Source organism: Sciurus vulgaris (assembly GCF_902686455.1).
Source record: "Sciurus vulgaris genome assembly, chromosome: 1".
NCBI classification, from domain to species: domain Eukaryota; kingdom Metazoa; phylum Chordata; class Mammalia; order Rodentia; family Sciuridae; genus Sciurus; species Sciurus vulgaris.
In genome coordinates, this window is record NC_136461.1 from 80,023,832 (window position 1) to 80,040,323 (window position 16,492).

The 16,492-nt window shown below is 35.9% G+C and overlaps 2 protein-coding genes across 12 annotated transcripts in view; one reads left to right on the forward strand and one right to left on the reverse strand.

Moving 5' to 3' along the window:
- GLMN (glomulin, FKBP associated protein) overlaps positions 1-11,579 on the reverse strand; it is a 39,666-nt gene extending 28,087 nt beyond the window's left edge. For 2 of the 6 annotated variants that reach the window (XM_079149462.1, XM_079149460.1), the window contains exons 1-5: positions 10,628-11,435; positions 10,103-10,228; positions 3,854-3,970; positions 2,622-2,730; positions 995-1,232 (exon numbers count right to left, since the gene is read on the reverse strand). In XM_079149462.1, coding sequence (XP_079005588.1) covers positions 995-1,232; positions 2,622-2,730; positions 3,854-3,970; positions 10,103-10,228; positions 10,628-10,666 — 629 coding nt within the window. In that variant the 5' untranslated portion in view covers positions 10,667-11,435. The other 4 variants (XM_079149458.1, XM_079149459.1, XM_079149461.1 and 1 more) reach the window with 4 other exon arrangements.
- RPAP2 (RNA polymerase II associated protein 2) overlaps positions 11,523-16,492 on the forward strand; it is a 100,568-nt gene continuing 95,598 nt past the window's right edge. For 2 of the 6 annotated variants that reach the window (XR_013765360.1, XM_079148828.1), the window contains exons 1-3: positions 11,523-11,679; positions 12,569-12,614; positions 15,646-15,760. Coding sequence is in view for 4 of the 6 variants with exons in the window: in XM_079148828.1 (XP_079004954.1) it covers positions 11,607-11,679; positions 12,569-12,614; positions 15,646-15,760 (234 nt within the window). In the remaining 2 variants the exon portion in view is untranslated. Of the gene's footprint in view, positions 11,680-12,568; positions 12,615-15,645; positions 15,761-16,492 lie in introns of those variants that run through there. The other 4 variants (XM_079148829.1, XM_079148827.1, XM_079148826.1 and 1 more) reach the window with 4 other exon arrangements.

A 16,492-nucleotide genomic window follows, 5' to 3' on the forward strand; every position in this document is an offset into this window, starting at 1 on the left:
TTGTATTTCTTTTATTTAGAAAACCAAATTTTGTTCTTTGATTAAGCCTTTCCCATTTCTCTAAAATCTTTTCTTTTATAAAGTAACGGGGGACTGGGGTTGTGGCTCAGTGGTAGCATGCTCACCTAGCATATGTGAGGCCCTGGGTTAACCCTCAGCATCACACAAAAATAAAATAAAGGTATAAAGTAATGGTTTTCAGGAGTGGTAAAAAAACATTTTCTAATGTCCTAACCTGACAGAAAAAGAAAGCTAACACTAGCTAAAGTCTCTAAAATTAAAAAAAAAGTAAGGTTATTGGTTCATGGAATTCAATAATCTAGTTTAGCACTATCCTATAAATATAATGCAATCTCCATATATAAGATTTCTTAGTAATCACATGAAAAAAGTAGTAATAGGAAAATTAATTTTAATAACCTAATGTCTAAAATATTTCAACACATAACACTATAAAAAAACTGACATATTTACTATCCTTTTTAAGGCTATCAAGTCTCTGAAGTCCACGAGGTATGTTATACTTGGAGTACATCTTAATTTGGACCAACCATATGTCAAGTGTTTAACAGCCACATTGAACACTGCATGTTTAGTCCATAGCATCCCTAAGTAAACACTACTGCGTGAATACTTTGCTGTTTTCATGGAAGAGCTGGATGTTTAACTGTCTGCTGGTCCTTCTGCTGTTTTCATAGGGAGAATAAAAACAGAGTAGATTCTTTGGGTTACGTGTTATCTATTTCTCTACTTTCATTATTCACTGTACTATGATGAATAAAAGCAGTACATAAAAGAATATGAAATAAATAAAATGAATAGATTTGGCTTTATTTATTTATTTAACTTTTTGGTACTGGGGACCGAACCCAGGGGCACTTAACCACTGAGCCACATCCACAGCCCTTTTTATTTTTTATTTTGAGATGGGTCTTACTAAGTTGCTTAGGGCCTATTTAAATTCATTGAGAGTTGTTTTGAACCATATACTTACAATTTCAGTAATTCATCCTTTAATTTTTCATTTTCCTTATTTTCTTTGTCATTAGTGACTTCTTCCACAAAAGGTTTAGTGAACTCTATTAAGGCCGTGCAACATTGACAAAGGCCATAGTCATCTGTTTGTATTTGTTCTTTTGAGTACGGAACAGGAAGAAGAGATAGTTGACTCCAAAGGGTAGACAATGCTAATCCAACTGAATATGCCTTATTGTTACGAAGTTTCTGAATCACTACAACAGAGACCGGGTTGTTACTTGAGGTAGCCTTATCAAGTATGCTAAACAAAGGACAAGAAGTTCAACATGTACAATTATAAGATACTTTCTTTCCTCACATTTTAAGACTCTGACATAAGGATAAAATACCATAAGCTTAATTGGGAGTGCTTTTTCCTTCTTGGTGGTATGGAAATTAATGAAGGATCTTACAATTGGTGCCATGAAATATTGTTTAGGTGTTTGTAACAGGTTACATACTTAAAACAGAAACACATTCCTCCCATATTTTTTGGTTACGAAAGCATAAAATAAGAGTGGTAATCTATAAAGTAGAGTACAAATGGGAGGTAGTATTTTTTCCCTAGACGACTTTTGAGTGTTTCAAGTAGTAGAAAACTCAGGAATATTCATATTTAAAATGAATTTAATTTCTGATGCTGGGTCATTCCACTAGACTCTGAGATATATATGTTTCCTAAAATGAAAGAATAATCTCTTCTTATGGATAAACACTGTCTGTCTTGGTTGCTGAGACCCATTACTTACCAATACTACCACTCCACTTAGTCATGAAATCTTATCATTCCATATGTCTCCTAGTGTCATTCTTCAGTCTTTGTTATTCTTAATCCCAACCTTCCAATACAGAGGCTGAGCATCCTGCTTGATACTATTCTTTTTTGTTTTGTTAATTTTTTTTACTTGTTCTAATTAGTTTTACATGACATTAGAATACATTTACACCTTGATAGCTCATACAAAAATGGAGCATAATTTCTCATTTTTCTGATTGTACATACTGTAGGATCACATTGGTCATACAGTCACATATGTACATGAGGTAAAAATGTCTGTTTCACTTGACTATCCTTCCTTCCCCATATCCCCTTCCTTCCCTTCACTCCTCTCTACCTAATATAAATAACTCTATTCTTCCCTAGTCACCTGCCAATGGTGAATTAACACCCGCATATCAGAGAAAACATTTGGTCTTCGGTTTTTGGGGTTTGGCTTAGTTCGCTTAGCATGATATTCTCCCAAACTATTCTTAACCAAGATACAGAACTGACACAATACTGTCAGACTAAGTACTGCAGACATAGAGTAAATATGCTTTAAAGGAAAATTCGAGATATAAACTGCAGGTAGGAAGATTTACCAGAAAAGTTACAGGCTATAACATAGCACATGAAAAAATAGTATGACGTTCAACAATGTATTAACTGGGTAACAACATAGGAGCAGGATTGAAATTGGCATTTGCTATAATAATTTAAAAAACAGAAATACTCAATAATTTGTCATTAACTTACTTTGGTGTAGTATTGACAACTGAGGGCAAATATCAAGGTACTTATACAAATAAAACAAGAAATACTTTAATAATAAAACATTCATTACCTGTTTGTAAAGGTTGAAGTAAAAGAAGAATAATTTGGGATATCTGTTTTCCAGAGGGCTCTTCAATCAGTTCAAGCAAACCCAACAATAATTCCTTTGGATTACATAACTATAAAAATATTCACAATTGAACCTGTTTAATACAAGTTGCATTTAAAGCCACATGATTACTATTTTAAAGAAGGCATATACTGAGAAAATACAATTATTTTTGCTTAACAGTAAAATGTCTCATACAATTATTGAAAGGAAAAGTTAAAGTATTGAAAGGGAATAACCTGATCACTAGAGCTCAGGTTTCCATGGGTTTCTGTAGGCTGATTTAGACTGCTAGGGCTTCCCACTGATGGGTTCTTCCTATCCCATGTTGCTGGGTATTTAGACATCTGAGTTTCTGTTTTACTTTCTGAACAGATAAAACTGCATTGCTTCTGTGGCCATATTTTATTCACCTTGCTTGCCTAGTTGGTTTTTGTTTTTTATGGGGAGTGTTTTCTATGTTTTTGCAGTGCTATGAATCAAACCCAAGGCCTCACACATGCTAGGCAAGCACTCCTACCTCTGAGCTATATCCCTGGTCTATTTGTCTTTTTTTTTTTAAAAACCTTCAGAGTCTTCTCTTTCCAAATATATATTTGTGTATATCTGTACTAATCTCCAAGTAGCTTCCTATAATTTTTTTTCTTAGAATTTATCTTTCTTAACAATTATACACTGACTTATAACTCAACTAGCCTTTTACCAATGAATGGTTCTTTCTAAATTGTGAGTTCCAACTGATCTGTTTACACTTCTACCATAATCATTTGCATTCTAGGTTTTTCCTACTTTTAAGAGAATAAGAATTTCCACAGAGGAAAGAGCATTGATATTTAATTTTGTTCCAGTATTGCAAAAAAGATCAATGTGGCCTTGAACTACCTCTCTAAAATACATCTATACAAGAAGGGTGCTTGTTAAAATACAACTTCCTAGGAAATGGAACTGCCCATCTAATTAAATAAGTTTGGGTTTCTTCCCCTCCATGTACGAATGTTGAAGTATGCTCTACTGTCATGTAATCTAAAAAGAACAAAACACAACAACAAAAAATATTGGGTTCTCTCCAGAGTTTTCTTCTGCCTGTGTCTTCATGAACTGAAAATTTCTTACCAAACAATAAGAATTAAACATTAAAAAGAAAATAATACTGCTGTGTATTTTGAGACAGAAAACCTGGTAATTTAACATACCTTTACCAATAAATCAAGCATCAGAAAATAACCTTTTCTTTTATCATCTTCATCATTCCATAAAAGGCACCGAACAACAGGACCAACAAGATTCCAGCCCATAGTCTTAATGATGACCTATAAAAAACATTTTCAGAGTAAACACTGCCATCTATAGGACTCTTACAGTGTGTTTTCTAACTTTGCTTAGCTTAGAATTTATTCTGAAATAGGAAAAAGGAGGGAAGTGAGGCCCACGGTCATTTCATCAGTACTTCCTAGGGTTGGCTGCCAACAGATAAAAAATTTAAAAATAATTTTTAATCTTTTCACTGAGAAAAGGCAAAAGGGTCTTTACTTTCTATCAGGTAACTTGGTTTTTCTCAGCATTAAAATAATCCTCTATTTCCAACAAGAGCATTAATTAATGTTTAAGACAGGCAAGGGCTGATAGCAAAACTATGGAGCCAACCTAAATGCCCTTCAACAGATGAATGGATAAAGAAAATGTGGTACACGTATACGAAATATTACTCAGCCTTAAAGAAGAATGAAATTATGGCATTTGCAGGTAAATGTATAGAACTGGAGAATATCATTCTAAGTGAAATAAGTCAATCCCAAATAACCAAAAGCCGAATGTTTCCTCTGAGAAGCGGATGCTTATCCATAGTGGGGTGTGGATACAGAAGAATGAAGGAACTTTGGATTGTACAGAGGGGAGTGAAGGGAGGGGTGGGGTGGGTAGGGATAGGAAGGAAGGTAGATTGAGACAGACATTATTATCCTATATACATGTATAAAAAAAATTTTTTTTAAAAATGTATCAGTGTAAAAAAAAAAAAAGTTAATGAAAAAATAAATAAAAGTTTAGAAAAAAAAAAAAGATGGGCAAGTACTTAACTTCCATAGAGAATTTCTGCTCTCCTGAGTCAAAGAAATACAGTCAATGCTCGTGAACCTTTAAAAGCTCCTTGGAGAATCTCTGAATATAATCATTGTAATTTGTATAAAATGAAGGGATGTGATTCATTAATTTTCTGTTATATACAATTTGCTTCTTTTTTCAAAGACATTTCAGAATGTTTTACCATACAAAAGTTTATAATTAGTGATTTACATTATTAAAGTCACTGATTTTCAAAATTACAATTATTCCAATTCTCCAAAATTACTCCAATTCTCTAACCTGCTTTGTACTGTAACTCATTAATATTTACCAAGTATATAATACATAATATTCTGGGTGCCAGAAATAAAGCAAGGAATAGATCAAATAATATCTCTATCGCCACAGTTCACATTCTAGACTAATTCTTTAAAAACAAAACAAAAAAAACACATATCTATGAAGAAGAGGAAATAGCACATAGAATACCTCCTCCTGACCCACCCATTTTACAATATAATAAAGGTAGAATATGAGGAATAGAAAGAGAATAGTCATCTCAAACATGGAAAGACAGGAGAGGCCTCCCAGAAGCTAAGGCATTTAGGAAAAACAAAGAGATCTGTCAGGCACAGATAGGTGGAAAAAACATTCAAGGCTCTGAAATAGCAACGTGTAAAGGTATAAGTCTTTACAAGTCCTGGAGAACTATAAACAGTGTTAGGGTATGTGAACACATATTTTGCAAAAGAGAAAATATTATGCACATCTTAGTTCATTTATCAACTACCCATTTTAGCGTTTTTTTGTATCAACCTCCATGTATTCTCTATATGTTAATATTAAAATTTGTATTTATGACAAAAAATTATTAGGTCATTCATTCATTTATTTATTTTGAGAAGGAGACTTGCTATGCTGCCCAGGTTGGTCTGGAACTCCTGGCCTCAAGCAATCCTCCTGCCTCAGTCTCCCAAACAACTAGGACTTAGGGCACATGCAATTCCAGCAGATTAAATTGTCATTATTTTTATATGAAATACTGCTTTTAAATGGATTTCCCTCCTAGAGATTAATAAGCATTCATTTAAAAATTTTTAAAGGTATATTTCATCTTTCTTTATATTTAATGAAATTTGTTAGGAACATGGCGTAAAATAAAATTCTAGATTTTAACAAAGAACAAAACAATCATGCTTTTCTTAACTTGTGAGATAGTTCAGTTGATCTCTTTGAAGATCAACTTGTAGTGCTAGGTTTTTTCTACTTGGGATTCTTCTCTCTAGTCCCATAGTTTATACTCTTCTTTCTTTTTTTTTTTTTTTTTTTTTGTGGTGCTGGGGATTGAACCCAGGGTCTTGTGCATGCAAGGCAAGCACTCTACCAACTGAGCTATATCCCCAACCCTATACTCCTATTTCTTAAAATCTGTGTAATTTTACCCAACATACTAATATCTCTTTTCCTTCACCATGCTTTATTTTTCTCTACAGTATTCAAACTTCCTTGCATTCAATATAATTTACTTATCAATTGTAAATCTGTTTTCATTCATTAGAACTTAATATTGCATGAAATTTTGGCCATTCATATGGGTATGGATTTTGGTTCACTGCTATTTTCTACTCCCGGCATCTACAGTAGGGCCTGTCACAAAGTAACAAAATAGGTGCTATTACAAAGGTATTGAACAAAGTAGGTGTTTAATAAATATAGGTTGAATAATGTTTATTACTTATAGGTGTAAAATTATCCTTCCTCCAAAGATTTGATATTTTGTTTTCTCCTATTTTTTGTGTGGCTTCACTTTTAATATTTATCATTTTACTACTAAGGAATTTGTTGTAAATCAATGACTAATTTTTTTTCAAAATTACTATTTATCCCACCATTACTTATTAAATAAACCCATATTCATTTTTAAAAACTTAATTAGTTCTTCTAAGACTCTACCTTTCCAAAGCACTGCTTTCCCTTTACAAAGGTCTACTTATCCTCTATAAGAGCAATTCTGAATAATCATCAGCTATAAGAGAAATGTCAGATTTGAGTGATTTTGCATATCAGAATTGAAAAATTTTCTGAAAATATTTTATAAATATTGTATTAACTGCAGCGATAACTCAGTCACTATATAATATCTCATGGCTTTAGTCAGGATTAAGGAAAGACAGTAAATGTTATAAAGAAGGGGACTAAATCCTTACTATCATTAACTTATGCTACTCTTTGTTTAATTTAGTACTAACAATCACATTGAATAAGACTGTTAATCCTAATTCACAGATGAGAATGGCAAAGTTTAGAAATTAATGACATATCCAATGTCAGACAACTGTATGGCTTCCAAGTTCAAGCTTTTCCCACTATACTGCTGGTTTTCCACTGTGAGTAATTTTGCCCTATACCTCCCAGGGGACAGCTGGCAAGATTTGGAGACATTTTTTGATTGTCATTATTAGAAGAGGAGGGTAGAGAAGCTACTGGTATCTCACACGCAGTCTAGGGTTGTGCCAAACATCATGTAATACACAGGAGAATCCCTCAAAATAGAGAATAGTCCTGTTCAAAATGTCAATAATGGTAAAATCCTATACTATGGTGTCTTAAGACCATTTACTATTTATTTTTATCTGACTTTTTTTTTTTTTAACATTTAACACAGATTAATAGTCAATCTTTGGGGCTGGTATTGTGGCTCAGTGGTAGAGCACTTGCCTAGCATGTGTGAGGCACTGGGTTCGATCCTCAGCACCACATAAAAATAAGCAAATAAAATAAAGGTATTGTGTCCATCTACAACTAAACAAAAAATTTTTTAAAAATAGTAAATCTCTTTTTTTTTTTTTTAAATTGGGCATTGAGTCCAGGGACAATTTACCACTGAGTTACATCCCCAGTTCTTTTTATTTTGAGACAGGGTCTTGCCAAGTTGTTGAGGATGGCCTCAAACATGGGATCCTCCTGCCTCAGTCTTCCAAGTCTCTGAGATTACAGGTATGCACCACCACACACAGCTAATAATAAATTTTGACCAATCCTTGTAGTGTCACCTCACAAAAATATTACGTTGTAGTCAGTTTTAAACATTATCAAAATCTGAATCTCTGTATTTAGCAGACCACACACTAAAAGGTGATTTTCAAACTATTAAGACTAAGCTTCACTAAGCCTAAATCTATCCCATTAACCATTTAGAAGCATATTAAAAATAAACCATTGAAGGGTGGGAATCTCATGCAAACCAAAGGGAGATCAGTAAAGGAAAGGGATGGGGGTCGGGGAGTGATGAGGCAGAAAAGGAGAAAAAAACAAACAAAAAAACACCCAACCACTCAGGCATGCATTGCCAAGACAGTTATAATTCCCTTCTCTCTCTGCCTCACTGATGCAGTGCTGATCCTCACCTCCTTGGCAGGCCTCTTCCTCTGTTCCTTAAGTTCCTCAATATGGGATCCTTGGGCTTTTGCCACTTTTCTGTTGACTAAGGCAAATTCTTCCCCTCCCCTCAATCACCTAATCTCTGGACAAAACTATATCTAAATCTCTTGTTTCTCTACTGACCTCAAAACCTTACCTTCTAATTGCCTGCTCTGTCTTAAAACTTCTAAAAGACAACTTACTTCTCTTCCTTCAGGAAACTTTCTCCTTAAGTTGCCTTTTTCTGTTCAGGATATCATACACTTTTTTGTCCTTTCAGAGGTTAGAAATGCTGTCATCCTGGCGGCCTCAACATCCCTAACCCCATAATCACTCAGTCCCTTCTCTTCTACCATAAAATTTTCTAATAAGTACTATACCATGCTAACCAGAGGTAAAGCATAGTGGTTAAAAGCCCTGAAACCAGAATAAATAGATCTGAATCCCAGATGTCACTAAAAAGCTGAGTTATTTTGGGGCACATCTTTTAATCTTTCAGTCATTTCTTATCTACAAAATGAATTTTTTTTTTTAAGATGGGGGGTCTCACTATGTTGCCCCAGTTGCTCTTAAATTTGTGCACTCAAGTGATCCTCCTACCTTAGCTTCCCAAGTCTATATGCTACAAAATGAATTTAATAGAGTACCTATCTCAGGGAATTTCTGAAGAGGCTAAATAAGTTAATAGATGTCAAATACATAGACAGCATCTGACAAATAGTAAGTTTAAATATAACTGCTCCTGATCTTATTGTTAGCAGCTAAAAGTTAAGTACTCTCAAAGGTTATCTTCTGAGAATGTAATTGGAAAAAAAATCACAAAGATTTACAACACATGAAATTTACTATATTTTTGGCAAAAAAAAAAAGTATCAAACATTAAAAATAGAATTAAAGGTCCAGTTTTTCTAAAAAAATTTTTTTAAAGGGTCAAGTCACTTGAACTACTGAATAAGGGACTATACAATAGAGTGTGATTTAAAAGTCTTAGGAGGGTGAGGGTATGTATAGTTCAGAGATAGAGTGCTTGGGTAGCATTAGCTAGGCCCTGGGTTCTAGCCCAGGCTGGCAAAATGAGTCTTAGAAATGCCCTGCATCTAATCAAAGTGCCCTGGACAGAATCTTAAGCTAGTATGACTAGATTATCATATCAACAATCAAAACTTCTAGATAAATAAATAGCACTACAAGTGAAGAAAGAGCATGTTCCCAGAAAGAAAATGGCCTTTCTTTCTTTTCTCCTTTTTCTTTCTCCTTCTTTTTTTTTTTAATTTGGGGTGTTGGGGATTGAACCCAGGGCTTTGTACGTGCAAGGCAAGTACTCTTAACAACTGAACTATATCCCCAGCCCTAAAATGGTCTTTCTTATAAGAGGAATCCAAAGACACAAAACTTGGTAGTGTCTTTAACCAATACTGCATTCCAGAAAAAAGTTGATCATGATACACAAACAAGGTCCTTTCCCATCATAGAGAATGATTTCTCAGACTATTAACGATTAAATGATATTGGTCAGCTCTCCCTGTTCTGATTCTATGCATGCAAAATATTGTTTTACTTACAATTTGGTTTTCTATGCACAGCTGACACACAGCTGGTCACAAAAAATGAGTACCTAGTTGGCTTTATATTTCTCAATGTAAGTTAATGATTCAAATGTTATCTTTTGAACATCTAAGCCTGTTCCTTTTAAAGTTCTTTATATTTCGGCAGTTGCTTCATTTATTCTGCCTCCTGACTGCTAGTTTTTCTTTATGTTTATCTCTTCCAATAGACTGTAAATACCTTAAAGTATGAGTATTCCTAGTTCCTTTTTTCCATTTTCTACAGTGAAAATTTAAGTTTATTATTAAGTTTATTCTTAAATGATTAATGGACAAATGAAGGGATGAATAATAGCAACAGGTGATTATTCTCTTCCCAAGTAAAATCTGAAAAGTAAACACAAAGATTGTACTTACTTTATTCTTTTCATTTTGAATAATTGCTATTAGTTGGTCTGTGTGCCCTTCTTCTATACATCTTTGGCCTGCTAACTGAAACAGGCCAAAATCTTCTTCTTTAAAGTCATGCTCTTCTAGAATTTGCTGGGAAAACAAAAGAACAAGCACATATGCAAATAAAAATTCCGTATGACAATTTATTTTCTCTCTTTAGAAAAAGGGAAATCTGTTTAAATCCTAGATAAATTGAACATAAATACATGTATGAAATTTAGGATCACCCTAATAAACACTTCAAAGATTTTGAAATCCACTATATCGAGTCCTATGAAAAGAAACAGCATCAAAATTAAAAAGGATATTTAGATAAGTATGTCACCTGCACAAATAATCCAATCTGCTGTCCTGTCCTCATGCTATTTACCAGCCAAAAAAAGCAGGGATTAAGGAAGATAAACAATCTGAGTGACACAAAAGTAATTTAAAACGATGTCCTTCCCATATTTTTAAAGGAATTTTACACAAAGGAAAAAAGTTACTTACACATCTCTTAATTATGGACTGAAGTTCCTCCACAGCCATTCCTAATTATTATTCCTGGTTTGAAGCTGAAATGATATAAAAGTTAACTGGTACTGTTTAATTCGGATCATTTATTAGAAAACATTATAAGGAACATGTAAAGTTTTAATATTACTGAATTTTCGTATGTTCGCCTAAGAAAGTAGTTTTGTTTTATAAAGAAGCCCCTATTGCATCTTTTTAGGAGCACAGTTTTGGAAAGAACTCTCTAGAGCACTCCCTAGAGGACAGGCAAATATGCATTTAAAAGGCAAAGTATTTATTTTCTGGAAAAAATATTCCACAAGTTGGGCCTAAAATGAAAATCGTAATCATTGGGGGAATTTTTATCTTTTAACGTTCTACGACAAAAACTGGAATTCAATACAAGTCACCCACAGGGGGTTGAAAGTTAAAACGCCCTCCACCCCGTTTCACTGTAGGAGCTGCACTCCCCCGAAGTAATCAATCCAGGCAGCGAAACCGCCGTATCACACCGAACAGGGCAATCTGCAGTCCTCAGGAGAACAGCATCCGGCTCCCGCAGGCCATCGGTTTCTCTGGGCGAGAAGGCTCGGCCCGGAGTCCGCGGCGGCGGGGTGTCGCTCAGCGGGGTCTTCTAAGGAGGATAACACCCTAGCGCGCTTGTGGGCGGCATCCAGAGGAAGCCATTTCCCCCGACTCCTGCTGTACTAGGCGTTCAGGTCCCACCACCTCGCGGGGCCTAGTCACTCGCGGCGCCACTTCCCCACCGCCTGCCGCGCGCGGCTAGCCCAGCCCACCCCAGACCTCCCCGCGCGGCCACCTACCCGCCGGACCTTGCGGTGCGCTCGGCAGCCCCCACCACTTCGGGCCGCGCAGGCCGCGCTCCGGCCCCGCCCCGGCCCGTGCGACGCGTGTGGAGGCGGAGCTTCCAGGGGGACGCCGGGGCCGGTCCCTGATCTTCTGACGAGGCTTCCCCATGGCAGACTGGGCTCCGCCGCGCTCTGCCGGCCAGAAGGCCCGGGTTCCCCCCGCCTCCCGAAAAGCTGCAGGTAGGAACAAAATTCCCTTCCCACGTTTGGAGCCTGGGAACTGGGCCCAGGGCCCAGTTCCAGTTCCAGACAGAGGCGCGCGGTACGTTCTAGAAAGGCCGCCCGGGGGAAGCGGGTCTCCGGAGTTGAGAAGGCCGTGAGCTTCCCGCGGCGGTCTTCTCGACTTCCCGCCGGGATCCCCACGTCTCTGTGCAGATATTTCAGGATTTCTCCCAGCCTGCTCTGTGGCCACTTCCCGCCGAGGGGAAGTGCGGCGAGGTGCTGGGGAACCTTCAGGGAGCAAGTAAATGACCAGTCAGGCAGTGCAGCTGCCTTTGAACCTCGGACTCAGACAGCTTTGGTGCCCAGCTCTCTGGGGCATGGGACTTCCCTACTATCCCGGTAGAAGTTTGGTAAGTGGCGAGGTTTCCCCCTGAAAGTACCCAGTTCTAGGATGTGGGGGAGCACTTAATTAACGAAGGAACTGTGATGCATGAGACAATTCAATCTCTAAAGAGATTCATATTGACCAAGAAAAATTGGGAAGTAATGCACAAAAATAAATTGAACTTCCTTCCTATTTCATTTTGATTTACACACAGGATTGGAAATGAATTATGTGGACAGGAAGAAAAGATGTCTACAGTTTGTTATTTGAGCAGGAATCTCTACCTACCGTTTGTGTAAACTTGACCTACGGTACTCAGTGGAAAACACTGTAATCCCTGCAACTCAAGAGTCTGAGGCAGGGGAATCACAAATTTGAGACCAGCCTGGCAATTTAGCGAGACCCTATTTCAGAATTTTAAAAGATACATTAAAAGGACCGGGAATGTAGGTTAAGGGTAAAGTGTTCCTGGGTTCAATCCCCAACACACACAAAAAAGGCGACCTGTTTTTTAAATTGTAGGTACTAAAGACACAAGTGCTTTGAAACAAGAAGATGCTTTTAAAAGGTGAGTACTGTTTGGACAAGAGCATTCACTGTTACATTATGTCTTATTAATTGAACTGCTTTTAAAAACAATAATAGCTACCTATTTTGGAGAAAATTGTCATGAGAGGGAAGAGGAAGATCTGGGAATCACTAAAAATTCTCACGTAGACTGTTACATCCCTCTACTCCAGGTTTTAAGGACACCAAACTGGAGACTCAGATTGCTGGCTTTTTGAGTCAGGTATGAGTATTTGTACGAAGCTGCTGTAGGAACAATGTTCTTGAATTTGCAGATACTCCTTTCCCACCTCTTCAGGTCTCTTTTTATTGATGTATATGCCAAAGATGCACTGTCCAAGTTTTTCTCTTTAGCACTTCAAGAAACCTTTTCTCTTTTTTTATATCAAGTTCAGATTTCATCAAAAAGGTATCCTGTACTGTCCTTTGGCTCTTAAAAAGACAAGATAGTGCCCGAGGGGTAGTGCTCACTTGTAATCCCAGCAGTTTAGGAGGCTGAGGCAGAAGGATTGAGGGATCAAAGCCAGCCTCAGCAAAAGCAAGGTGCTAAGCAACTCAGTGAGACCCTGTCTCTAAATAAAATACAAAATAGGGCTGGGGATGTGGCTCAGTGGTGGAATGCGCCAGAGTTTAATCCGCAGTACCAACCAAAAAAAAAAAAAAAAAAAAAAAACATGCCTGGGATGATGTGTGCATTGTGGCAAGAGCATAGGAAAGGGTTAGAGGCAAAATTCTGTCCACATAGTGCCTGGTAGGCCATGATGAGAATTAGGTTGTCTAGTTGCAAATGGGAAAACGTAATGAAGTAATGAATGTTGAAGACGTATGGTTAGTGATCATCTAGGAATGGAGAACCTGGATGGATTTGAACTCTGTTTTGGAAAATAGTTCCCTCAGAGCAGCATAATACTAACTTGGCTTTAGGAAATACTACAAGAGTGAAGTTTAATTAATATTGATTATGATGGTGATTTGCAACTCTTTTCAACATTGATCTGACCATAGACCCATGGAGATTACATTTCCTATAATTTGAGGAATATAGGTAAAACCAAAATATTTTGGGGGTTGTTTTGTTTTGGTGCAACACTGTGGTCCAAACCCAGGGCCTCTTGCATGACAGGCAAATATTCTGCTGAGCTACACCTCCCAGCTGAAATGTATTTTGAGTAGATCACTGAGGATGATGAAACAAACAATACATGGGAATAACCAAATCATTGTTGAGAGGAGTGCTCCTCTATAAATGTATTCCAACTTAATTCTTTTACAGTCAATCCAGCTCAATACCATTCAAACAGACACTGAAGAGATTTGCAAAAATAGAAAACAATTTCACTCATCTCACAAATTTTTTCATTTAAAAATGTTAACATGTAATAGGTTGATAAATGAATTAAATGCTTTTAAATTTTCTCAGTTTGAATCCTAATGTGGTAAATATAAATCCACATATGCAAAAGTTCTAATTTTAATAGTTGTAAAGGAGTTCTGAGATCAAAAAATTTGAGATCTGCTCTTACACACCACACTGCCTATCATTTGTGACAGAAGGTCATAATGAGACAGGCTATCCATAGAAGCAGCTCTGGATATCTGTCAATTAAGAGGAGTATAGCTCAGGCGGACATAGTTATGACTTGAACTAGAAATTCCTTAATGAGATTGCATGTGTACTGATTATGTGACATGACTTTTATTGGCAGGCAGCAAATTGAGAAAAGCAAAGAAAATTATGAGTGTTTCATGAAGCTTAATGTGTTCAATTTTAAAAAAAGTCACAATCTGTTTTCATGTTTTTTATACTTAATATAAAAATGATCTCAGAAGGCATGGTGGTACACGACTATAATCTCAGCGACTTGGGAAACTGAGGTAGAGGATTACAAGTTCAAAGCCAGCCTCAGCAACCTAGTGGAACCCTACACAACTTAGTGAGACCCTGTCTCAAAATAAAAAGGTCTGAATGTGACTCAGTGATTAAGTGGTTCAATCCCAAGTACCAAAATAAAACAATCTTTATGAAATTATATATGAATAGGTGTTGTTACAAAATTCTTGTTTTAATGTCCATATTTGACAAAAATAAATTGTTGACAAAACCATCAGATTGTTTCCGGAAAACATATTGCTGGGAATGAAAGTATTGGAAGTCAATGCAAGTAGAAAGAAAGGATAAAGACATTGTAGGTCTAGTTGTGAGAATCAATTCAAGGACCAGGAGGTCAGCAAAGGTAGTTCTGATAAGTAGAAACCAGTGCAGGAAAGGAATAAAAGAGTCACTAGGAAGATTGATCTCCTTGGTTCTATGACAGTGACTCTCAACCCTATTGAACTGAGCAGTATCTTGTTTTTTTAAAAAAAAAAAAAAAAAAATCTCCACATGTGTAGCTAGAACTGAGAATCACTGTTGATAGGGCTATCTTTTGATTAAATAGTCTGTTTTTATATTCTGTAATATATGGGGTCCAGCAAAGGCTGACAGCCCAGCTGGTAGCAAGAACAAGCCCTCTCAGGTAGACTTTCCTTTACCCAAACCACACATTTTTATCAATATAGTTACTTAACAAGACCTCACAACAAAAGTAGTTTTTTGCAGATGTGATTGTTCTTTCAAATTGGGCTTTCAGTTAATTTTTGAAACTTGACACAAACACAAATTTCCACTTAAAAATTATCTACTTTCTAGTGTCGTCTGATATTTGACTCTTCATCAGAAAACAAGCCTTTTTTTTTTTTTTTTTCAAAGGTACATGTGGGATAGAGTGTACCTTAAAATTGATAGAGTATGAACTAACAGGCAGAAAGAAATTCTCCTTTTCTTTAGGAGTCTCTAAAGTGCTTCCTTTTTGCTCTTTACCCTGGAAATAGTCCTTATGGCTGACTTCTGTGTACGTGGTGCAACAAGTAGCTTGTTTCCTTTTTGAAAAGTAACAGTATTAATATAAACTGGCAAAATAGATTAGTGTTGGATTTTAAAACATGAAATATTGTAAACAAAACTTATGAGATTAACTTCATTAATTTTTCAGGAAAACAAAACTTGAAGCAGCTGTGAAAAAGAAGATTGAGTTTGAGAGAAAAGCTCTACATATTGTTGAACAACTTTTAGAAGAGAATATTACAGAAGAATTCCTAATGGAATGTGTATGTGTTAAGTAAACCAATTATTTATAGTATTAACATCTTCAAATCTGTACAAAATGAAACTTTGCATTGTTGAAATCTTTAAATTTGTCAGTCGTTACATACAGGTAATGTGCTTTATAATTCATGCATCTTTAAATAATCAACAATGCTAATATTATGCAATGATTTTTAAATGCATTAATGAAAAATAGTATCAAGATTACTATAGTTAAAATAATGTATATTTTAAAGTTACTAAAAGAATGAATATGAAATTTTCTCACCACAAAGAAATAAATATGTAAGATGATGGATGTGTTATAATCTAATTTGCTCATTCTACAATGTGTATGCATTCTGAAACATTGTATCCCATAAGTGTGTATGATTACTATTTGTCAATTAAAAATAAAACATTTAAGAAAAGAAAAAGAACATTTTGCCCCTTAGTTTTAGTTCTTTTAACCAGTCTGCTGATATCACTTGATTTTTTTTCTTCAGTTTAACTAGCAATCACAGTGTCAGTTTTCTAATATTGTTTTTTGTGCTATTTTAAGTAAGATTATTTTTGTGAATGTAATTCATTTTGATATTTTTAAAACCTGAAATATAAGGCTGGGGTTGTGGCTCAGTGGTAGAATGCTCGCCTGGCACTTGTGAGGCGCTGAGTTCGAGCCTCAGCACTACATAAAAATAAATAGAAAAAAGCTATCATGTCCATCTACAACTAAAAATATTTTTTTAAAAACC